Source organism: Leptosomus discolor, chromosome 5 (assembly GCF_034619465.1).
Source record: "Leptosomus discolor isolate bLepDis1 chromosome 5, bLepDis1.hap2, whole genome shotgun sequence".
Classification (NCBI taxonomy): domain Eukaryota; kingdom Metazoa; phylum Chordata; class Aves; order Leptosomiformes; family Leptosomidae; genus Leptosomus; species Leptosomus discolor.
In genome coordinates this window covers 61,875,041-61,901,372 of record NC_141395.1, presented here as the reverse complement: position 1 = coordinate 61,901,372, position 26,332 = coordinate 61,875,041, and the positions used below count along the sequence as shown (strand labels likewise).

Genomic DNA, 26,332 nt, shown 5'->3' with positions numbered 1-26,332 from the left:
GTTATTATAGCAGGTGCCTTTTCTGTGAAGCTCTTTTCTTTACTAAGCTTTGTTCAATGCTGAAAAAATTTAAAAGTGCTCTTAATTAAAAAAAAAAAAAAAAAGAAAAAAAAAGAAATGAAACAAACTAAAAAGCCTTAATCTAGAGCATCCGTAATAAGAAACAAGCATGAAATACGTTCCTGTAACAGTAAGCTTATGGCAGACCTTTTGCCAGAGTGACATAGGTAGGGCTTCCCAACTTCAGGACACTACTTTTGCAAGTAGAAGCTCCCCTACGAAACCAACAAGATTATTTGAGATGCTTAAAGTGTAAAAATAGAATAAAAAACCAGGGGAAAACCAGCAAAATGCTACAAACAACCGTAATCTCTAATGATAGAAATCCTCCAAAATCTTTTAAGTCTTGTCTACCGAAGAGGCCAGTACAACTGTATAGATCTATCTCACGCTATTTTGAAGTTGCCATCTAGCTCAGTGGCAGAAAAGAATGGCAGAAATCATCCAGTCTAACAGGTAAAACAAATTCCCAAACTAGGTACAATGGAACAATTTAACAAGCAGACATCAAATGTTCGTAAGTAGTGTAAGGAAAAAAAAAAAGCAAACATAAAAAAAAGAACTTATTTTCCCCACCAGAAATAACCTTATTCAAACCTGCCTTTCAAAATAAGCTAAGCAGAAGTTCTAAGAGTTGTAGAAGAAGAGAATTATAAGGGGACTGTGAACATATAGCTCAACTATATCTACATGACTCAAACTTTTACAGCGTTGTCAAAAACCTGAGCAGTACAACCTTCGTAAAAACATTTCTCACTTTTAAACATACTTTTGACTAGTGTTCTCAATGCAATTCCCTTGCTACCACAAGCACACTACATCTTCCATTACCTAATATCAAATGCTTTTTAGAGACTTGTACCTTAACCTCCCATCTTGAAGGAGGATAAATCCATTCCACATTTCTACAAAACTTTTTATTCAGTTAGGTCATATTACTAAGACTGCTAAAGGTCAGGATGTTCGCAAAGCATACGCACCCTCTTATCCAAGCGTTAACGTGAAGCTGACATTAAGCTTGTGCTGACATAGTAATTTTGCTTACAAAGCATTAGAGATTAGGATTAATAACCTATTAGACTGGGCCATTTCCTTAATTTTTCAGAATTATGCTGGTAATAGGTGCTTTTGGACAAGCAGAAGAACCTAAGGTTCGTGAAATCCATAAGAAATCTGTATGTTTTCAGATACATTTTCTTCCAGTTTCAGCATAGATCAAGGCTTACATACGGAAACTATACAACATGAAACTGCAGTTTTAAGAACCAAAGAATCCATCAGTTTTGTGATCAGTTTCCATTTTATCAATAATCTCATTTTCAGTATTCAGATTGTTTTTCCAAGTTTAAACAGGTTTCACAGTTGGCAAAATTGGGAGAAGAAGAGGGTTAATTGTAACAGTGAAATATTTAGAAAAAAAAACAATTAGTGGAAAAACATTATTTAAATCTCAAATACCTCAAGACACACAGGTCTTGTCAGATCTAGCTCTGGCTACTGGGAGTTCTGGTTACAGACTCAAGAAATTTGAATTTTATTTACTCCAAAATTTACAAACATGCCTGAAATTTTGATGAGTTTAAGGCACAAAAGTGCTCGGACTGAAGAAAACACTAGAAGTTAGTGTTCCATGTAGTAGTTTATGAAGTTGTCAAGAAAGCTAAATCAAATTGGACATACAGGGCTCTGAATACAGTGTGACCTTTTATTATTAGACATGTTTTCATTCCATATGCATTGTTATTATAAACAAAATGCATGTGCTACAAGAGCACAAAAATAAACAGGGCATGGAAGATAAATTTGTAAGTCAGCATCGAGTCATTAAGAAACTAAACACGCTAGGAAAAAAGACTTGTTTTGCAACTCCAATATATATTACGATTCAAACAGGTACATTAAAAAGCGTCATCTAATTTTCATAATCTCATTACTTGTACTATACATCAATTGAAGTAGGAACTACGAGCAACTTTTTAAAACTGAATCTGGAAGATAAAACTTCCAGAAAGCAATCATGCTGAAGGCATCACCATTCTACATCAAAAGCCCCTAAAGTACTACTACATTAATATGCACGTTAGCTGCTTTTTCAAAAAACACATGACTTCAGGCAGCAAACAGGACCATGCCAAGATACCAGTTTACTACCAGATCCCTGCTGAAACTGAACTTAAAAATGGTAGGAGACCAGTTATTTCTTCTGCACGTCCAGATATATAAGATTATCAAGAGAGATGTGCTTAGCCTATTACCTGTGAGAACTATAAAATGGCATTTTTCAGAGTTACTGAGTATCTTCACAGCTTACTTAAAATGGTTGCATTTTTTCAGACAAGATTTTACAAACAGCTTTACTTTCTCATACATACAGACAACTCTACCCTGGTTAAAGGAGTCCACTTCCCTGCAGTTAGATGGTAAATGCAGTCTGCAAATCATAGAATCATAGGATGGTTTGGGTTGGAAGGGACCTCAAAGATCATCTAGTTCCAAGCCCCCTGCCATGGCAGGGACACCTTCCACTAGGTGGGAGATGCTTTATTGGCTATTACAAGTAAACGTGGCATGACTTTTTTATTTTTTTTTTTTTTTTAAATCCCTTGTTGGCTTTAATGTTAGCATTTATCCTATTTCTGAGAACAGTATAAAAACTAGGCAACAGACAGAACGGAACAAAGCTTTTTCATAATGCTGTTTAAAGTCAGCTTTAAACACCTCCATGCCAAATACCAGTGATTAAAGCTCATCAATCCAAATTCACTCTGCTCACCCTAAAGGCCACACCCAAAGGCGAATATGCAGTTCCTCCCCTAGCCAAACAGAGAAAAAAATACACTGCTAATGCCATAAAAATATACACAAATCCTAGAAAATTAGTCTTACAACCATTTATGAGAGCAACAAGAGTTTGAGAAGCAAGTGGAAAGTGGTAAACAAAGATCTGCACTGAAGCTGTTTAAGTTTAACTTTTCTGTTCTGTACATCAGTTCTTAAATTACTGAAGAACTGAACACATCTGTTACTGTTTTCATAGTGGGGAAGTAGCAGAGGAAGTGACATGGTACCTCTTGCTCTACACTGATTTTTAAAGAGAAGAAATTAGAATCCATGTATATTGAAGAGGATTTATTCTATATAGTATATAGAATGTGAGAACTTAAGGTACAGCAAGTTTTCTCAAGGGTCCTTCCAAGCCAATCTTTGATGTTCTTGAAAGGAAAACAAGAGAAGAAAATGCGGTTTTGCTAGTTTTGTATGGTCAGCAACACTGCTACAGTTCATATTTACTCAAAGCTTTGTAAATAGTATTCTATCTTACATGGTTAATGAATCCTTAATTTTGCTGTCCACAATTTCCTTATACAAAGCAGCTGACATCACTTCTTCCATTGGACACATGATGCCATACTCTTCACAGCCGTTCTCTTGGACCAGAGGATCCATTTTATGAGGATCAAACATTATATTATTTGGCGTCACTAGCAGCACACCATTGACCGTACCCTAAAATGAGAAGGAAAAGAATTGGTAAATTTTCTCCTTCGTATTTCAGCTTATTTTCCTTTTTTTTTTTGTAGGAAAAAAGGTGCTTTCTAATTGTTTTTTAAACAGTTTCTTGTGTTTTGCAGTCATTTAGAAACATAACTGTTTTTCTGGGGAAGCAAATTAATGCCACTCACTTTCTCAAATGAAAACAGATTTGTTCCTCACAATTACTTAACAGCTGGGCTGAGTGTAAAAAAAAAAAAAAGAAAAAGAAAAAAGAAGAAAAAAGAAACCCCTGAACCCTGAAGAATATGCTGGGCAGCTCCTCTGAGGTAAAGATACATCCTTCCCAGATAATCACAGGACTTAGTGCTAGTATTGCAAGAAACTTCAAGCATTGTCTAAAACTTGCCTTTAAAAAACAAAAAAACAAAGATCATCTTTCTTTGAGAACAAAAAAAAGATCTTCAAAAACTGTCATTTATCTTAATTTTCTTTATACAAAAGCAACAGCAGTATCAGATACAAGTCATTCTAACTTCATGTTCATGGACCTGTTGACTGACTGGACAAAGACCTTTATAGAATGAAACTAGATTAAAATATTGAAGATTTTTAAAGATGCAGCTTTGGATGCATTTAATCACAATGATACTGCTGCAGTACATGAATACAAATAGATTTTAAACTTCTAGTATGAAAAAAATAAAGAAAGTTGATACTCATACTATGAGCTGTACGGTTCTTAGACAATACAGGTACCAAGATTATTTAGAATATGTTGAACTTTTTTTTTGGTTGGTTTTTGTTTGGGGTTTTTTTGTTTGTTTTGTTTGTTGGAGCATCAGAAACACATGCAAACACCAACACCAGCTGCCCACTAAGAAAATTCTTTAAACTGTTAGAATAGTCGAGTTTGAGCTAAAACTATGAACTGGAGGAAATGTAGTTTTAAGCAGAATGACAGCGACCCTTCAGTTACAGATCTTGAATCCTAAGGATTTTACAAATTTAGAAAGATACTCAAACCTTTTGTGCAAGAATCACAAAAAAAGCTGCTTTGTATGCTGCTGAAGCTTATCAGAAACTGAATAAATATCCATCTCACTGATAAAATGTTCACAGTGACTACAAGCATTGTGTACTGGGGGGAATTGTTTGTTTTCAAGTTCTAAGACATATCAGCACAGCATGAAACACAACTATAATCCTACTCAATTCCAGAATTTTTTCCCAGCACTGTGATGGCTGATGACCTTCACAGCAGAAAAATAAAGATGCCATATAGTGAGCAGAAAATTGCAAGTTATAAAAAACAAACCAAAAATAGTATTAAAGTCTATAGCAATGGCCAATGGTATCACTATCACGGAAAAATGAAAACAGTCTCAAAAGCATCTGTACTTAAGTCCTCTTAGTCATTCAGCGCCTAGTCAAGTTTTATACGTGCCTTTTAGAGTACAAAGCATATACTAAAGGCTTTAAAGTCAGCAGAACATATTTAAATACTTCCAAGGCGTTTAAGACACCGAAACGAAGCTGTCACTAGCATTTCTTTCCCAGCATTGCATTGTGGAAATAGACTTTCAAGGTGCAAAAAGGAACTCCAAAAGGATGACTGTCAACAGAAGTCTACTCTTGGTTATATACCCACTGTAGCCTAGAAAATAAATTTAACATGACTGCAAAAGTCAGTGAGTCTACTTAAAAGAAAAATTGCTTCTCTTTAAACAAATACTACTTCTGTAAAATCATTACATAACACAGAAAAGCAGCACCATTTCTAAACCTGAGCTCTTTTCATGAATGACCACACATGAAAGCAGAATTTTATTAACATTCTCCAGATCTGACTCAGAAAAATCAAGGCCATAGCCTTGATGGCAGTTGCACTAGATTATTGTTGTAGGTCCCTTCCAACTGAAACATTCTGTTCTATTCTTTGACTGCCCACATGTTGCACGCAGATCTTCAGAACAGTCAGGCTGGAGAGAAAAAAAAAAAAGGTAAGGTTGTATGACTGCTCTAGCTGAAGGATTTAAATGTTCAACACCACTTTTTAAAATAACGTATTAGTCAGTAGAAGCAATCAGCAATCAAGTTCATTGGAGAACTTCTAATTTCCAGACTAAAGATTATTGTCTTCACTTGTTCACTGTTTCATGAATCTTCCTTGATAAATTAAGTACAGAGGAAGTGCTAAAGCTTTTGAGGCAATAAAAGGAGATGGCATCTTTCCATCAAGAGGTGAGCTGTCACAACTGACATATCGCCCATGTCACCAAGGTCCCTGGTTTTATTAAACAAATGCAAAATCCAGTGCTTTATCTGTCGTCTTGAAACCAAGTCAAAAGACTGCTTTTCAGCTGGCAGCTCAGGTCAAAAATTGATTAAAGAATATTTTATTGCATAATAAGTTAAATGTTAAAAGTTTCATAAGTCAATTCTACATTGCTTATCTGAACACTAAAGAGTCACAACATTAGAATAATGTATATGAAGAACTATTTGCACATCTTCTCACTTCACTTATGTTGCTTCAGCTTCAATACTAGCAGTTCAGAAAATACCAACTTAACCCTTCTGAACCCCATAGGACAAAAGTCTGTTTCCAGGGCAAATCTGAATGTGTTTAAAGAAATTGTATAGCACCTTGTGGTGTTTAGACTCAGACACTGATGCCCAGTAGATATAGTCTTTCTGCAGGCAAACGTTCAGCCAAAGAAGTGTGCAAGACTACTGACTACATAAGGAAAACAAATTTAAGAGACCTTCTATTGTAAATGGAAGCTTCCTAGAATGGTCTGACAATCACCTGTCTGATGGCAGAAAAACCCCAAACCTGAACATCAGGAAGTTGTCCTTGACATGCATGGAAAAGTCTATAGCCTACCTCTGCAGCCTCAACCCAAGACACACCTAGAAACCTAAAAGCTGCTTATCTTGGTCTTAGAAGAAACCCTCAATATCAATAGGTAAATACTCAGCATAAAAATGAATCTGAAAGTGTAATTCCAGTGACAATTTATTACACTGATAAAGAAATAGAGAATTAAACCTTTGGAACTAAGGCTTTTATGTGTTCTTGACTAAGATGCTGATCAAACACTTCACTTAAAATGACTATAAGCAACTGAAAGATGTTACGGGTATCTTGCAAACACCGGCTTTATAAAGCCTCAGCAAAAGATGATCCATGTCATTGTTATCTATTTAGAAGACAACAGGAGGCAGACCAATGCAACATTTCTGGCTCACAAGTTATTTGATACGGTCCACAGTTACTACATGAACACTTCAGGGTAGCAGATGTCACAGTTGTTCTACCAAATACCCAGAAATGGGTAAGAACACTGATGCTAAGGGAAGAAAACAACAACCTACAGCATACTGTTCTTTAGTGAGTGGCTTTTAGTAACTTGCTTTCAATAACTTACTTTCCTCTGCTATCGTACAAGTACTGAAGAAGACTGACAGCCTCAAGTCTGCTCCTCATATAATCTTCTTGCTTTTGGAACAGGGAGAAAGTTCCAAAGCTCCCTTGCTGGCCTGGCTGAGCTGCTGAAAATATTTTCCGTATGAATATATTCTTCAGAGTAAAGAACAGCATGGGGGCTCACTTACTAAGTAAAATTCTTCCTTTGCCCTCACCTGCCCATATCAACATAAGGAGTTAAGCCCAGCTTCTCCTTTGTGGTCATGCTCTGTCATGCTGTGTCTTCAGCACAGATCCCTTTGATGGTAATTAAGTATTTGTTGAACAGTTTTGAAACAGCTCTTTAACTTTATTTTATAAAAATTCAATTTTCAAAATATTTTCCAAAAATTATTTGTACCAATAATGTAGCTAGAGAGAGGAAGATCAGCAAATCAGAGGACAAGCATAACCGAAAAGATCGGGTGACAGCATGCACGCTGCAAACTCCTACACCAGTATACTGCCAGTGTTTGCTCTAATCTCACTATTTCTAGTTCTGGGGAAAAAAACCCAAAGAAACAAACAAAAAAAAACCCAATTAAAAAGAAAGGAAGGCTATAAGCAGCTCAATTGTTGATAGAGGACCATGGGAAACAGTTTTTTTTTTTAGGACATCCTCCACCAAATAATCAGTAACTTGTTTCTCTCTTGGACTCTACTTCTAACTAGCTGTTGAGGAAAAAAATATCAAAAACAGCCAATGAAACTGAAGTAAAAATTAGACTCTGCATAGGGCTACTAAGTAGTTCAACATGATACTGTTACAGGAAGTTCTGGTTCTTCAACCGAACTCCCCAAAATAGTACTTGTAGAAGTCAAGTTTCCTGTATGTTAAGATCGAGTCTAAAGACATGAAGTGAATTTCTATTCAGGTGAAGTTCAGATTTAACAGCCTCAAGGAGAAATGCTGAGCCACTTTATTACTGAAAATCATGTGGACACACTAGGTTATTGAAAATAGATCCCTTCAGTCTTAAAGCTGGTCCAGAAAAATATTAATCCAGATAAGCAAAAACATGCATAGTGGAAGTAGATTAAACTGCACCTCCATGCAAATATTCAATTCTGAATAAATTTTAACATCTTTCCACTAAAACTCCTTAAACCTCAGGAAGTGGGAGCTCTAAATCCTATACAGTATCTCACACAGAAATTCAAACAGTCATTACAAAGAGTGGATTAGAGCCAAACTTCATGAAATTGTTGAGCCTAAACATTAAGATTAGGCAGTTCAGTACAACATACTGTTAAGAGGGTTTGAGAGGACTTCTGACAAGCAGTTTTCAAACAGAAGTTACCTCTAAATAATTCCATTATATTCTTGAACACACAAGGTAGAAGAAAAACTGTAATTCACAATTTATGAGGTGATTATCATAAAGATAACAGTTTTATCCTTTGTTTCTCATAAAAGTTTTGAATCTCAGTGTCCTCCTTTTCACTTCACGAACAGTGTTTGTGCTTTTTGTGCCCATATTTCCAGGTTGGTGTTGTGTTTTTTTTTGAGCCTTAGTGTTAGTAATTTTCCTTTACCTACTACTTTTCAAAACAAGGCAAATCAACTAGCAAGCATAAGAAGGAACAAAGAATTTCAAAGCTCCTCTATTAGTTTCAGTTTCAATCAAGCAGACTGTTTAAGACACCTTTTTCTGCCACCAATGAACAGTGTAAAGAACGAAAAACCAGAGCAGCACTCTTCTACAAAAGTGGCAAACAGTGTGGCTGCAAGAAAGGACATGCCTACATATGCAAGAAACAGGGAGTTAAGGGGCGACTGCAGCACTGATGTATTGTCTGACCAGGACATGGAACATTCACACCGCTCTGTTTCTAACTGTGACCCATGCCCTGCCGCTAACAGTACCCCTATCTAGCTAACTGAGAGAAAATACTATGAGAGTGCAAATGTTTCCAGGTTCCAGCCACTGCATCTCACAGAATTCCTGTGTGCTTGCCCAGGAAGTCGCAGGTGTGACTAAAACCAACTCCAAACACATACAGAATAAGCAGTCTTGAAAAGTGAGAAATGAGACAGTCTTATCTTAATGCAATCCCTTTTGCATATATGAAATTAAACACATCAAAAAAAGAGGCTTTCAGTAGATTTTAGTTTATGAGCATCACAGTGATGACTGAGACTTCACGTCTGAAGCCCTATAAAACAGTAAACAATGAGCTTCAAAACCACTTCCAGAGAGGGAAACAGAAGATGAATCTTTTAAGCCTTCTCCAGAAAACATTTGAAGATTTATCATCCTGCATCATCAGGAAATGTACCAAGAAGGTAAGACTACATGCCAGAGGACATTCCTACCACACGTGATACAAAGGCTAAACTACATGCTAAACTCATAAAATCTGAGCAAGTTGGCATTAATTTCTCTCCCCACCCACCTCCCCAGGTATGGTCTGATACTGTGGTGGATTACACAGCTCTTTAAAAATAGAATTCTCTTTGAAGCTCTTTGAAAATGGTCTGTAAAGATGCAAGTCAAAGAGATTCTATGAAGACTGCCCATAATATTCTGATGAGGAATTACAGCACATAAATAACATGCTGTAAATTTTAACCCTAGATTATGTTTCTCCAGTACAGCCAGTTTCTAACAGAGGCTCACAGTTCTCAATTCCTTCACATTAGAGCACTTAAAACCGAGAAGTAATGACTTGTCTAGGGTCAGCTTAAAAAAAGTCACCTAGGGACAGAATACAAGGAGTAAACCAATTAACTGCAAAGTAGAACAAAGTAACAAAGTTTTTCCAGTACTTGTCTTACCAACTTCTAACACATAGTTTTTGCCAATGTACATGTACTGTCAAAAGGCTTCAAGTCTAGACATACTTAGATCTGCAGTCCTTTCCCCCAGAAAAAAATAAAAATAAAAAAATGCAGTTTCAGGAGTTTCTCATTAATCTGTTTAGCATTAGTGTAACTTATCTGCAAACCTATTGCTGAGCAACACAGAAGGAGCAGAATTTATATATACATACCCAAACTTCAGGTGAAGGAGGAAGTACTTTGAGTTTCTTTGCATTCATTCAGCCTGAGTGAAGGCATGATTTTTCATGATTAAAAGTATCTAATAGCCATTTTTCTGTGGGGTGGGACAGCAATACATTTTGTTTTTTTTCCTAAGGCATTCTGAGGTAAAGTCTTTTGACATCTCAGTCCCTATAAATCTGCACAAGATTTGTGCACTTATGCGCTGAACAGAAGTTAATTAAGTGTCACTAACTTGGAGGTGTTTGTGTAATGACAGAGCGACTGGTAACTACTGCTTCAAAGAAAAATAAATGCATAGATTAAAAAAAAATTTAAAAATGAAAAAAAATAAAATAAAAAAATAATCAAGATTTCTACCATACTATACCCAATACAAAAGTGTTTATTTACAGAATCAGAGGTTAATTCTGCTCACACTGTTCTGCTTTAGGAAAATGGAAGTGCAGCTACCCGACTACATACTACCTTACACTTTAAGGCATGTTCTTTTCCACTGTAAGTAAAGAGAATTATTTATGAAAGATACTAACACAGGTTAACAAACAGACCTCATGCCCTCAACACAACAGAATCACTGAACAGTATAGGGAAGGCTGTCTCAGGTTAATAGCATTATTAACTGCTATCATGTCTAAGAAACACAGGGTCTGGGAATCCAAAGGAAACTGAGTAAAAAAAATGAATATATACACACACATATATATGTATGTAAGCTGATCCATCTACCTATCAGTAACTAAACTCTACTGTATGTTAATGGTTTAAAATATACTTCATTTTTACATCCCACACAGTAACAGTAAAACCTGAATGTTTAAGTACCTTGCCATTAGTGATGTACTTGCAATTAATTTTTAGAAACTTCTCTGTAAATGCTTCCTCCTCTTCGGAGGTGGATGATACCACTCTTGTGGGACGAACACACACATGTGCTGGTGAAGCAGCTGACTCTTTCTGTTGGACTCCATCTGGATCCTAAAAGGAAGTATAAAAATCCCAGAACTTAGCAACATGCCTTTTTCAATATTAATTTTTGTTCTTTATCTTTGACATAAAAGGAAATGTAAAAATAGTGTTCCAAATCCACTGCAATTTAAAGGACTGCTTTGATCTGACAGTGTATATAACTAATCAACCACAGCTTAACTAGCCCACAGTAAGAAATGATAGTGGGCACACACATTCAGAATCAACCTGGAAATAAACAACAAAATGATGATCAGAACTCACATAAGGAAACCATCCCATATACTATCACATGTAAAATTTGAACAGAAAGGATTATTTTTCAACTTCAACAAACAGAAGTCCTATTAAATATCTTCTGTTATCCTTCCATATTATACACTATGTTGGAAGTACCGTCTGAAGGTCAGCTAGTCCAACCCTGCGCTAAAAGGAGGCCTAAGCCAACATTAGACTAGGTTGCTCATGGCCTTTCCAGTTGAGTTTGAGTCTTCAAGGCTGGAGATTCCACAGCCTCTCCAAGAAACCTGCTCCAGTATTTAACTACTCTCATTGTAAAACATTTTTCTGTTCTTTAACCATGACCTCTTGCTGCCCATCATTTTACTATGAACCTCTGAAGATCCTGACTCTTCTTGTCCTCCCTCTAACAAAGAAATCAGGTTAGTATTAGTGTTTTCTTCTCCAGACTAAACAAACCCAGCTAATCTCTGTGCCTCATATGTTTGCATCCCCTGATCATCTTAATGACCATTTGCTGGACTCTCTCAAGCATGTCAATCTCTGTCTTGTACTGGAGGTGCCAGAAGTGGGCACAGCACGGCAAATGCAGCTTCACAAGCCCCCGAGACAGCAGAATAATCACTTTCCTTAACCTGCTGGTATTCCTCTTTCATCTGCCACCTGGCAAGTGGTAAGCCCTCACCATCACACGTGGACACTGTTCAACATGTCCACCAGGACACTAGCCTCAACCTCTCCTTAGCCCTTAGTCTTCTTCTACAGAAGTGCTATGTAGCTAGCCAACCCTCACCCTATACTGCCACATAGGGCTCTTTCTGTCCCAGGTGGGTCTTAGCTGTTGTTGAACTTCATGTGGTTTCTGTTACTTCATCTCTCTTTAGAGTCTTGATGTCCATCTGATGAGCAGCCCTTGTCCTTCCCTCTAGTGTACTGACCTCTTTCCCTAATTTTTGCTGCCCCCCAGCCCCAAGCATGCTGACAATGCATTCTGTCTTCTGCCCCACCATTAAGGTCACTGATGGGCAGGCTATAAACAATAATAGTCCCAACAGGGACCCTCAAGGATTCCTAACTGTCCGCCACCACAGAAGACAAACAACAAAATTGAGCAACCACAGACACAAATGCTGAATCACTTTGAGCCCGAAGATCCTGCCGCCTTGTAGTCCCTCCATTCAGTTTACACTTCCCCATATTGTAACAAGGCTGCTTTGGGACAGTGTCAAGGGCTTGGCTGTAGTCAAGGTAAGTAACACGCACTGCTCTTCCCTCATCTGTTGAGCCGGTCACCCCATCACAGAAAGCAATCACTCTGGTCAGGCATGATACGCCCTTGGTAAATTCACTCTGCCTGCTCCAATCATCTTTGCCTTTCACACACCTGGATATAGCTTCCACAGGATCTCCTTCATGACCCTCCTCAGCAGATAACAAGAAGCTATGCGTCTTACTGCCTAACAGTACATCCAACAAACTATTGAACATGGAACCCTACCCAGGAAAGGACAGACAGTGAAAAAATCATTTTCAAATAAAATCTACACATATAGTAGACAGACTGTGCCCAAGCCTATTTTATAGTCACAGCAACCCTGTTTTGGAGCTTAACCAACATTTAAAGACTTCCATTTCATACATTAATTGCTATTCCTAGTTACTAATAAACTATTACTATTTATAAAAAAACCTTCTATGTTCCCTTTGGTTTTCTGCTTTTCTGTTCAGTTCTATTCACTAGTACAGATTGCAGCTAAATACCTTTAATCATACCCAGGAACACTATGTACAACTGTTTTCAGTTCATCATCTCTCTGGCACTACCTTAGCTTTTGCCTGCATCTTTCAATTTCAGTTAGAAAGCTAACAAAAAACAAAACCAAACAAAACAGCTTATAGAACATTGAATTGAATTTTGCTGAAAAAGCTAATGAAGATACAACTAAAAGACAAACTTCCTGAAGATATGTTCTCCTTTTATATATGCCTTTCTCCTAAAAAATATGTGGTCATCTTCCATGATGCACAGAACTGGGCACGCAGCTGCAATAATCCCCAGCTGATAACAAAGTCCATTGTGAATAAGCCAGCTATTTCTCATTCACATTGTCACGCGACATAGAAGCAGGAATAATACTGGTGGCAGACTTTCAAATTTAATGACGAAACCCTTGTCACCACATATTATTTTGAAGTGGATTTTCAGTTTTATAGGTAGTAAAACTTATTGGATCTTCTCAAATATATGCATCGGATGGCTGAATTCTTACACACACACTGACACTAATAAACTTACTGAAATACATACTGATATCTTAGCTTAAGTGTAGCAATATAAAAATCTTAACAGGGTTATGCAGATCTTATATGAGCCACATGCTGCTTTGTATTTAGCCACATGGTTAAGCTACTTCAGCATTTGATAAAACAGAAACAAAATAACAGAGCATATCATAGTTTGTATTTTGCCTCAACAGAGGTTCAGATGTTGGTTGGTCATCTCAATTTCTATCAAGAAGTCTTCGATTCCAGTGACCATAGCTCACAGAAAAGACTCCTTTACATTATACAGACAGAATAACATACCCTCTTTACCTTGAAATGTGCATAAATTTAAACTGCAAATTAGGAGTCAAAATTGGAGGAGAGTCGAAGACAAGATACATCAATACAGAGCATTAGAGAATTTATTCATTCATAAGGATAGCAATCAGCAGAGAGAAAAGAGAAACACAGAAAACATGTTATGATGAAGAACAAAACCCTCCAGCCTTAACTGCTCAAATAGAAGTTGAGTGCTCTTCGTGTTGCTGGAGAGACTGTTTGAAAAACGAAACCAAAACACACACACACAGATATGCACAGAGTCCACACTGGCAAGTGCAAGTGATTTCTGTTCTTTGTTTTCTTTTGCAGTCTGTATCTAGGAACATCCCTCCCCTCCTTACATGTACTTTGAAAGACCTCAGAAACTTCCGTGAACACTTTATTATATATTGCACTGCTTGCTTGTTTGACTTTCCCTGAAGCATTTAGGAACCGCTTGTAGCGATCCACGACACGTGATGAGATGCACAAAATAGTTCTGCAACAATACAGTGTCGGTTACATGCAATCTAACACTCAAATTGTTGCTGACATTGAACTACCTATACGAAACAAAACAACCGTTTGCATACCAGGATTTTAATTTTAATCTACTTCGTTGCTTCTACACTTTCAAGCTTTTATTTCTGCTGCGTGCATATAGCAAATAAAAAAAGTTTCGAACAAATTACAGGTATGGTTACACTATTAAAGCTTCCTTATTTATTATATGCAAACAAGCATATACAAAATAATCCACAAAAGCAAGAATAAGGTATTTTTCTGACGTGAGACCTAGCACATTGTAGGAAGAGCTCCAATTTCTAGTGTTAAACTAAAAATTTCCCTTGAATAACTCCTCACCACACATGCTATAGGGGTAGGCCTATCCTAGCATTTACAGTAATTCTGAGACTGATATAGCAGAATATATTCTTGCAGATTAGTCTATTTGCTGTGCTACAACACCTTCAGTTTGCCAAAAACCAACAGAAATTATTCAGTACAAACAACAGCAGACATCTCACAAGAACAAGCACACTAGGTCAGAGTAAAGGTATAAACCAAAACCAAATAGCAATTTTCAGTAGAAGGGTCATCACAGCCTTTGTAATGCAGTTTGGGAACCTATTCAGCAACAAAGCAACATCTTTGTATTTAAAATTCTCTGGACCAAGTCATGTAAGCAAAATAAATAAATAAATAAATAGATGTTTGAAGTCTCAAACCTTCCTAAACTTTGAGCACACAGAATCCTGGAGTAGACATCTGCCAGCTTGACAGAGCACTATCAAGAAAATGGTTATTTGAGAAAAAAGATAATAACTGGGAAAAGAATAGTAGTGACAAATTAAGAAACATCTGAACAGGGTCATAATTGCATAAATTGCAGAGAAGCTCAGGCTCCAACACTGCATCTTCCTGGCTGGAGTTCTCCCCATGGAATTCTGTTGACAGCAAACCAGTGTTCCTGGAAAGACATACTTTTACAAAGCTGTCTCCTAGACAAAAATCTACGTTCAAGCTAAATTACAGAGCAGCTTTGATGGCTAAACAATTTTAATATTTTAAAGTCTACAAAAGCAAAACTACTGAGTACAAGTCAGCTATGATCAACTCTGTATTAGCCCTTCACTGAAACAGACTTTTTTCTTCTTCTTTTACTAAATGAAACTAGAGAACTCCTTCCCGCATCTCTACAAGGAGTGGGGAGAGCCCTTACCTTTTAGCTACTTCAGTATTCTTGCCAATATATCATTGCTACAAAAACTATCAACAAGATCAGAGACAAATGTCTAACTAGTTCTGAAAGATGACAAATACAGAAATGCAACAGGAACTAGTATTAAAAATTTCAGTCTGCAAGGATAGTATTTTGTTACGAATAACTTGCCTACAAATCAGTTTTCACATAGAAAACTGTCATTCACAAAGATTAAAAGCTTGTCTTTACTTTTAAAAAGGTATTATTTTACTTTTCAACTGCAAGTATTGTACTTTCTCCCAGAACAAAAGGATAGTTTAAGAAGAAAGCATAGCATCTGTAACATTTATCTTGTAAGGGAAAATTAATTTCAAGGACAACAGGTATACCTACATTTACTGTAGCCTTGTCAAGCTCTGCTTCGGAAGATGTAGGTGATAGGGGACTTATAGGACTTAGAGAAGGGGAGCTGTCCACACTAGAAATGTAGTCTGGGTCAGGAACATACAAAATCTATAAAGAAGATATAATGTAGTTAGAAGTTATGCTTTCAGGTTTAATTTAGATTTCCTACCGGTTCAGGTATATTTGCTATGCTTTCTCAAAATAAGGTATACAAAAGCATGCCTACTCCCATTAATTTTAACAGAAATTGTGAGTTGAGGTAATAAGCAATACCACACAAAGTACTTAATTTTAGCTTTTGAAGTTTTTAAATGCTATTTTGAGTTAAGATTGATTTTTAAGTCATAATAATTGAGGAAAAAGTTCAGATAGAAAACAATATAGTTGCAGAGAAAGACCTGCCCAATTATTTCTCTTGCTATAACTCTACTATTTGAGCAACCAAGAAACAGGCTGGGGAACAAGTTCATTGACATAGCTCTTAGCACTGAATGTAAAAAAAAAAAAAACACAACTGCAAGTTACTCACCCTTTAAAATATGTTATTTTGGCCACGGTAGGCGTTCAAGCTACCTAGACAAAGGTTTTTTGCAGCAATTGGAAATAAACACAGGATTTTTTTTCAGAGGGCTAATAACAAATGGCTATGGTTAATACCATAGCTGACTTATCACTTGTTTCCAGGCCTGGCTTTCAAAGAGAAGTGAGAAGTGAAGGCAAAAAAGGGAAAGAAAAAGAAACAAGCAATAGTGACCTATAAGGAGTGAATGATAGTTCGTATACTGCTGGTAAAGACAGCCTGATTTCAGAGTAGAACAGAAATATTATTCAATTTATTAAAATAGAATTGCAGGCAGTAATGTAATACGCAGTCAGGAATGTTGCTTGTAAGCTGTATCCTGTATTTGTCTTCTGAGCCAGAGTTGGTGTACAGCCTGCTATATTTGCAAAGTAACAATTTAGCATGTACCCAGATGTTACTATACCATTAATTATATTTAGTTTTAAAAGTCCTCCGATCCAAGACAGGCAGCTTCATTACAAGTTCCCTTTTTAGGCAGTTATTTAACAGGTACAAAGAATCCACAAACCAGAGAAAAATTAAAAACACTTTTACAAAGCCAATAGGAAAACCAGTAAGAAAAGTACTTTAGCACTTTCTCTGGTAGAGATGAGAAATACAGGGAAAAAGGTCTTTGGTGGATAAGTAACATACATAGTGTAATAGTACCTGTCCAGGAACGACTGCTCTGGAGAAAAGCTTATTTAATTGAACCAGTTCATTGGGTGTTGTATCAAATTTCAAGGCAATACTGTTTAAAGTATCTCTTGATTCCACCTGTATCAATTGGGGACAAAAAGAAAAAGAAAAACAAACCTGTAAACAATTAGTTCAAATAGTGGCTTACAAATTTTATCATGTGTAGATTTACGAAGATTTTCATAAACTTTAAGTCTTCATATCTTAAAATTGCCCACTCTCCCAACCCATACCTACCAACCCTAAACATTAGTCTACTGTGATCCCATACAAGGACACCTGCCATCTCACTATGTTTCCAGGTGGCCAGAAGTGTCAGTCACACACTCTGAGCTGTAGGCTCAGCTATTGCACGAAAACTTCTGGTCTATAAATTCACTGCTGGGTACCACTGGACCAATACAGGATTGACCGGTTGGACAGAACCCTTCATTCTCCCTCTTCAACTCCTCCATTCTTCACTTACAGAAAAGCTGAAGCAATTTCTATAATCGTGAACACATTCTCTTCCTAGCAAAAAAAGCTTCTGTTAACTTGACTTCCAAGTAAAATCCATCACTGAGATAAAAAGCAAAAATACTGAAGCAAAACAGGTCAGCCAGTATGACAGCAGATGGAGCATAAGCATTTTGAGTAGGTGATTCCCGAGTACAGAAAGGATTTTTTCAAGCTCTTCTTTTCACCCCCATATCCCAAAATGTATTCAACATGAACAAACAGAAGAAAGCAAAGGAAAAAAGTTTTATTCACTGAGAATATTTCAAAATAAAGAATTCACAGCAAGCTTTTAACAACGATGAAAATATGACATGACAAGGGAGCATACAACCAAAAGAAGTTTATTGCATAATGGCACAGGGCTTCATAAACACTGTACCAGGAAAAACAAATCTTAACAGTTAAGAGAAGCTTGAGCAATATAAGCAAAACTATGTTTGTGCTGCTAAATATAGAGCACAGCCAGAAAAAAAATCCACAGACTCCTGTCTTAAATGTCTTCTGCAGATGTAGTAAGAGGGACAAATGAGAGGTTACACACCTTCCACTCTATACATATAAGCATTAGACTGATTATTCACAGGTTTACTTTTCCTTCTATTTTCAGGCTATTCACTTAACTAACTTTTCTTGACAATTATAGAAAAGAATGCTTTCTTTTAAATTCCCTTTTCTTCACTCAATTTTCAAGGGAAAAGTTGGAGAAGGGGAAGTGAAAGGCAAAACCACATTTTTCTTCATAGCACATGTTCTACACACAACTGTTTTGAGAAAGCCAGTGGCTATCAGTAGCTGACTCTGCACACCTACTAGGTATCTTGTTTTTCACTCACTTAACAAAAATGTGGGAGCACCATGTCTTCTATGCCTTGTCAACTGTTGCTAGACTTAAATGAAGATAAACTTTACTTCTGCTTGAAGAATTGAACCGGGGAGAAAAAAAAAAAAATGAGGGTAGGGTTAGGGGAGGGAAGGAAAATTCTCAGAGTACACATGTTTTAATACCTTCTGGTACTGCTTGATCTGAGAGTAGACCTTGACCTTACACAGTCACACTGAAAAAGGCAGCATTTGGAAACAAATGATTAAACCCCTCTATCTCTGTAACTGCCCTGCAGTGAAGGTTAAGTAATAAAACGTACAATAGGTGGTCCTGCCCTGGCAGGGGGGTTGGACTAGATGATCTTTCCAGGTCCCTTCCTATCCCTAACATTCTGTGATACATTGGGCTAGCCTGCTTCCAGCTGTACTCTATTGTGGACTGTTCCAGTTGAACTACTATATTCCATATAACTAATAAGCATTATATGTTTTGCTGTCAGTAGAATGTAACAACATACGTTCTTCCATCACAGAAGCAACAAATGTATCGCCAGAGTGGAAGAACATGTATCTACAGGTTATAGTGTTAGTTAATATAGGGTGATTAAATATTTAATCATAGAATAGTTTGGGTTGGAAGGAACCTTTAAAGGTCAACTAAGTCCAACCCCCCCTGCAGTGAGCTGGGACACGTTTAACTGGATCAGGTTGCTCAGAGCCCTGTCCAGCCTGACCTTGAATTTTGTTTCCAGGGATGGGGCTTCTACCACTTCTCTGGGCAACCTATTCCATCACCCTCACAGTAAAAAAAAAAATCCTTCCTTACATCTAGTCTAAATCTACCCTCTTCTAGTTTAAAACCATTACTCCTTGTCCTACTGCATCAGGCCCTGCTAAAAAGGTTGCCTCCATCTTTCTTATAGGCCCCCTTTAAGCACTGAAAGGCTGCAATGAGGTCTTCACAGAGCTTTCTCTTCTCCAGGCTGAATAACCTCAACTGTCTCAGCCCTGACCATCTTTGTGGCCCTCCTCCGGACTCGTTCCAACAGCTCCATGTCTTTCTTGTGCTGAGGACTCCAGAGCTGCATGCAGTGCTCCAGGTGGGGCATCACCAGAGCGGAGTAGAGGGGCAGAATCACCTCCCTCGATCTGCTGGCCAGGATACGATGGGCTTTCTGGGCTGCAAGTGCACGTTGCCAAGTCACGTCCAGCTTTTCATCCACCAGTATCCTCAAGTCCTTCTCTGCAGGGCTGCTCTCAATCCCTTCATCCCATAACGTGTATTGATACTGGGGATCACCGTAAACCAGGTGCAAGACCTTGCACTTGGCCTTGTTGAATCTCATGAGGTTCACATGGGCCCTCTTCTCAGGCTTGTCTAGGTCCCTCTGGATGGCTTCCTGTCTCTCAAGCATGTCAACTGTACCGCTCAGCTTCATGTCATCTGCAAACTTGCTGAGGGTGCACTCGAACCCACCGTCTATGATATTGATGAAGATATTAAAGAGCACTGGTCCCAGTACAGACCCCTAAGGGACACCACTTGTTACCCATCTCCATCTGGATATCGAGCAGGTGACCACCACTCTCCAGATGTGACCATCCAACCAATTTCTCATCCACTGAACAGTCCACCCATCAAATCCATACCTCTCCAATTTAGAGAGAAGGATATTGTGGGGGACCATGTCAAAGGTCTTACAGAAGTCTAGATAAACAGCATCCATAGCTCTTCCCTTGTCCACTGATGTAGTCACTGTATCATAGAAGGCCATGAGGTTGGTCAGGCAGAACTTGCCTCTGGTGAAGCCATGCTGGCTGTCTCGTATCACTTCCCTGTCCTTCACGTGCTTTAGCACAGCTTCTAGGAGGATCTGTTCCAAGATCTTCCCAGGCACAGAGGTGAGGCTGACTGGTCAGTAGTTCCCAGGGTCCTTCTTTCTACCCTTCTTAAATATGGATGCTACATTTCCTTTTTTCTGGTCACCAGGGACTACACCTGACTGCCATGACTTTTCAAATATCATGGAGTGGCTTGGCAACTACATCTGCCAATTCCCTCAAGACTCTGGGATGCATCTCATCAGGTTCCATTGAGTTATATATGTTCAGGTTCCTCAGCTGCTCATGAACCTAATCTTCTCTTGCAGCGGGGGGGACTTGGACCCCCAGTCCCCATCTTGCAGCCCATCCACACAAGAGGTGTGAGAAGAGAGGCTGCAAGTGAAGACCGAGGCAAAAAAGTTGTTGAATATCTCAGCCTTCTCCTCATCTGTTGTTACCAGCTCGCCAGTCTTGCTCATTGGGGTGGGTACACTTTCTTTGACCTTCCTTTTCTGGTTGACATACCTGTAGACGCCCTTCCTCCTATTCTTTGCACCTCCTGCCAAGTTGAGCTCCAGCCCTGCCTTGGCCTTCCTGACCCCATCCTTATAAAACTGGGCCATGTCCCTATACTCTTCCCAGGATGCCTGTCCCTGCTTCCACTGCCTGTGCATTTCCTTCTTGCCCTTTAGTTTGACCAGTAGGTCTTGACTGAGCCATGCCAGTCTCTTGCCTTGCTTTTTCCATGTCTTACACCTGGGCTCTTGCACTCTATGGAAAGCATCCTTAAAGATCTGCCAGCTTTGTTCTGCTACCTTGTCCCTGAGGGCAGTTTCCCAGGGGTTCCTACTGACTAACTCCTTAAGAGCTCAAAGTTTGCTTTCCTAAAATTCAGGGTCTTGACTTTACTCTTTGCCTGATCTATATCCCCCAGGACTGTGAACTCCACCAGTGCGTGATCACCACAGCCCAGGCTGCGTCCAATCTTGACATCACCAAGTAGCTCACTCACACTGGTGACCATCAGGTCCAGTATGGCATCCCCTCTAGTAGGGTTGTCTATTACCAGGCTTAAGAAGTTATCCTCCATGCACTCCAGGACTCTCCCAAATCACCTACATCTCACCGTGCTACTTTTCCAGCAAAAAAAGTCAGGCTGGTTGAAGTCCCCCAGCAGGACGAGAGCCTGCAAGCACAAAGCCTCCTGTAGCTGGAGTAAGAAGACTTCGTCCATAGGCTCCCCTTGATCAGGTGGCCTGTAGTTGACAGCAAACACAAGGTTCCCTTGGTTGCCTTGCACTCTAATTCTTACCCATAAGCTTTCAACCTGCTTGTGGCTATTCTTCAGACTCTATTAATTTCTTAATGTAGAGGGCAATACCTTTGCTCCTCCTCCCTCATTGGTCCCTTCTGAACAGCCTGTACCCATTGATAGCCTCACTCCAGTCATGGCATTTGTGCCAGCAAGTTTCAGTAATGGCAACCAGGTTGTAGCTTTCCAGCAGCACAGTGACTTCCAACTCCTCCTGTTTGTTCCCCAGGTTGCGTACACTGGCATAGAGGCACTTCAGCTGGGCTGTCAGCCCTATCACCTTCTTAGAGGAACACCCCTTAATTCCTCTAAGGGATTTCACCAGTGTTGTCCTGTTGGCTCCTATTAGCTCAGGAGCCCCTGGCTCACCTCCATAAGACTTCAAGCATGCTACAGCGTACCCAGCAGATCTCAGAGCAACAGGCTGAGGGCCCTTGCTACCACTCTGTCCCTTTAATCATGGCATGTCATCCTACAGCTTGCCACAGGCAAGCCTGGTATTATCCCCATCCCCCTTCAGGTCTAGTTTAAAGCTCTGTCAATAAGCTCCACAACCTCCTGAGCAAAGACCCTCTTCTGCCTTTGAGAAAGGTGAATCCCATCTGACACCAGCAAGCCTGGTGCTGTGTAGGCCGTCCCATTATCGGAAAAAACAAAATTGTGGCAGTGGCACCAGCCTTGGCACCATGTATTAACAGACTGGGTTTGTCTGTTTCTTCTAATGTTGCTGGCTGTGACTGGAAGGAGAGAGGAAAAAATAACCTGTTGTCCTGGGTTACAGTGTAAAATGTGCCAAAAGAAAAAAATATATTCTATTACCATCTTCAGGAGCTGTTGAGACCAGGTGGGGCGGTGCTCCCTGCCTCCCCCCTCTGGACTATCTCCTGTCAATGGGCACAACAATGCCTTATCGCCTGACCCATCGGTAGCTCGCTCCTGGGCTATCTCCTGTTAATGGCCCATCAAGGAACTGCCTCACGACTCCCCATCCCATTGTGAGATGCTCCGCCCGGGGAGGGGGGGGGGGGGGGAAGGAGCCAAGCAGTCCATGCCAAATAAAAACGGAGATTTTGAACACCCTAGCAGCCTTTCTTCCACTGGATTCCCAGAGGAGCTTTTCCCCCCACCTGAGTTCCAGAGGACGAGAGCTACCTGCCGACCACTGGACCTTCGGAGGAAGACCAGACTCTTTTACCTGATCGCTGCTTCCACAGAACTACACTCATCACTTCAGGAGGACTGCAGCCAGCATCTTATCGGACTGCTACTGCCACCCTAACAGGGTGTCAGGTTGTATTCCTGACTCTTGTCAGTGTAAACTAGTGGGTTGTTTGTTTTTTTCCCTGCCTTGTGTTATATACATATATATATATTAGTAAAGAACTGTTATTCCTATTCCCCATATCTTTGCCTGAAGGCCCGTTAATTTCAAAATTATAATAGTTTGGAGGGAAGGGGGTTACACTCTCCATTTCAAGGGAGGCTCCTGCCTTCCTCCACAGACACCTGTCTTTTCAAACCAAGACAGATTTTGGCGCCCAACGTGGGGCCCGAGGGCATCGAGAGATAAAAGGAATAACGGTTCTTGTGCGTTGGATATAGATTCCTTGTTAAGTGGCATCATGTGGGCTAGCTTATCCCGGTTCGTGTGGCATGTGGTGGTGGCTGTATTTCTCCCATTTGCAGGCCCTTATCTAAACATGGGTCCTATAACTAAGGCTACCGTGACTGTTATCCAGTTTGTTTTATGGATTAATAAGGTGAGGAATTCATGGCTTATTAACTTCCTCTGGAAGGCGGGCACATGGATTCGGAGCTATCAAACACTAAATGTATGCTTTTGGGGTTACTTTAATAATGGTACCTACTGTGAGGAAATGACACCGGGAGAAACTTTCTCCCAACCCCTAACCCAGCTCTTTGGGTCTACTCCACCAGTTTTCGAAGGATTCAGAGCTTTCCTAAGTGCTAATGATATCATACAGTGGCTGGTGTTGCTGATAATCCTGTTTTATTCAGTATTCAGAGATCAGGGGAGATTGGCTTGGATAACTACCCTGACTAGGAATGCTGCTCCAGAATCTGACCCTGCCTCACAGCTCACATCAGAAATGAACCACTCGGATTGGGTGAAGGAGATACGTGAGATGGGCCAGATGCTGAAGGAGTGCATTCTCTCAGCTGCTGGGAATCCCTCCTCCTGCCTTGAAGAGGGAGAGTCTAATGGTGCAGCAGTAGAACCCACAGACGTTACAACCGTCCAGGTTCCAGCTGAAACGCAAGGGCAGTCAGAGCCAGCAGCAGTCGCCCCTGTGGAAACGAGGAAATCTAAGATGAAATCAGACCGCTCAGTTAAGAAAGGAGGGCCCTCAGAACCTGCAGGCGAGCCAGTGGTTGAGATAATCACAGAGTCCCTGACGTACGACAGTCTCCGTAATCTGCACAAAGACATCGTACGGCGGGGGCGTGAGGCTTTTACAACCTGGTTACTTCGGGTCTGGGACCTTATGGGTACGGGTGTGCAACTGGATGGCAGTGAGGCAAGGAATTTGGGACCCTTGACTCAGGACTCAGGTGTCAATCTGGTATTTGTAAGGGAGCCAGGGACCCTTTCCCTCTGGGAGCGGCTTTTAATGAGTGTGAGAGAGAGGTTTGTCCACAGAGAGAGAATGCAGGAGCACCATCATAGAATGCGCTGGAAGACCCTTGAGGAAGGGATCCAGCAGCTGAGAGAAGTGGCAGTATTGGAGGTACTCTTTGGGAGGGATGGACAGCATGGTAATGACCCTGACAAAGTCAGGTGCACAGGGCAAATGTTGTGGAATCTGGCAAATCTAGGGCCATCCGAATACTCCACCTTCATTGCAATGATTAATGCAGATAACGACCGAGAGACAGTGGGTTCTGTCACGAGCAAGCTTAGAAATTTTGAAAGCATGATCAATGGCCCAATGCAGGCTAATGTTTCTGCTGTGATTAAGAGCCTACAAGAGGAGATGAGGGAAATAAAGCAGGAGGTGAGGAGGAGCAGTTCCCATTTGGCACCGGTACAAGTCACAGGCCCCAAAGTCGGAGCCCAACGTCCCCCAGCTAGAGGGAGAGGGTACACCCCACGAGCTGAGCTATGGTACTTCCTGCGCGACCATGGGGAAGACATGGGAAGGTGGGATGGGAAACCCACTTCTGTCCTGGCAGCACGGGTGCGTCAACTCAAGGAGGGAAACACTAACCGGGGGAGTAACACTAAAGTGAAGGTAGCCTCAACCTCCCAGGACCGAGCTGCCAGATATTACAGAAGGGAGGATGATCTGACAGATCCCCTTGAAGGAACCTCTAGTATGTATGTCCAGGAAGGGAATGGTAACCAGTGCTAGAGGGGCCCTGCCTCTAGCCAGGGAGAGGCACGGGAAAACCGGATATTTTGGACGGTGTGGATCCGATGGCCTGGCACGTCAGAGCCACAAAAATACAAAGCGTTAGTTGATACTGGTGCGCAGTGTACCCTAATGCCATCGGGACATGTGGGGGCAGAACCTGTTTCCATTGCCGGGGTAACGGGGGGATCGCAGCAATTGACTCTGTTGGAAGCCGAGGTGAGCCTTACTGGGAAGGAGTGGCAGAAACATCCGATTGTGACTGGCCCAGAGGCCCCGTGTATTCTGGGCATAGACTTCCTCCGGAACGGCTATTACAAGGACCCAAAAGGTCTCAGGTGGGCATTTGGGATAGCTGCTGTGGAGGCAGAGAGCATTAGGCAATTGAACACCTTGCCCGGACTATCAGAAAACCCATCTGCAGTAGGACTCTTGAAGGTGGAAGAGCGACAAGTGCCAATTGCCACCTCGACAGTGCACCGCCGGCAGTATCGGACGAATCGAGATGCCGTGATCCCCATCCACAAAATGATCCGCGAGCTGGAGAGTCAAGGGGTGGTCAGCAAGACCCACTCACCCTTCAACAGCCCCATTTGGCCTGTGCGCAAGTCTGACGGAGAATGGAGATTGACTGTGGACTATCGTGGCTTGAATGAAGTGACTCCACCGTTGAGCGCTGCCGTGCCGGACATGCTGGAACTCCAGTACGAGCTGGAGTCCAAGGCAGCAAAGTGGTATGCCACTATTGACATTGCCAATGCTTTTTTCTCCATTCCTCTGGCAGCAGAATGTAGGCCTCAGTTTGCCTTCACCTGGAGGGGCGTACAGTACACCTGGAACCGACTGCCCCAGGGGTGGAAGCACAGTCCCACCATCTGCCATGGACTGATCCAGGCTGCACTGGAAAAGGGTGAAGCTCCGGAACATCTGCAGTACATCGATGACATCATTGTGTGGGGGAACACAGCAAAGGAAGTATTTGGGAAAGGAGAGAAGATCATCCAGATTCTCCTGGAAGCTGGTTTTGCCATCAAGAAGAGCAAAGTCAAGGGACCTGCCCGAGAGATCCAGTTCCTGGGGGTAAAGTGGCAAGACGGACGGCGTCAGATCCCCACCGAGGTCATCAATAAGATCACTGCGATGTCTCCACCAACCAGCAAGAAGGAAACACAGGCTTTCCTAGGCGCCATAGGTTTTTGGAGAATGCACATTCCTGAGTACAGCCAGATCGTGAGCCCTCTGTACCTGGTTACCCGCAAGAAGAACAATTTCCACTGGGGCCCTGAACAGCAACAAGCTTTTGCCCAA

The 26,332-nt window shown here is 40.6% G+C and overlaps 1 protein-coding gene across 1 annotated transcript in view; it reads right to left on the bottom strand.

Moving 5' to 3' along the window:
* OXR1 (oxidation resistance 1) overlaps positions 1–26,332 on the bottom strand; it is a 166,267-nt gene that overhangs the window by 46,378 nt on the left and 93,557 nt on the right. The window contains exons 4-7 of the mRNA XM_086466251.1: positions 17,165–17,272; positions 15,922–16,041; positions 10,854–11,006; positions 3,383–3,567 (exon numbers count right to left, since the gene is read on the bottom strand). Coding sequence (XP_086322377.1) covers positions 3,383–3,567; positions 10,854–11,006; positions 15,922–16,041; positions 17,165–17,272 — 566 coding nt within the window. The remainder of the gene's footprint in view (positions 1–3,382; positions 3,568–10,853; positions 11,007–15,921; positions 16,042–17,164; positions 17,273–26,332) is intronic.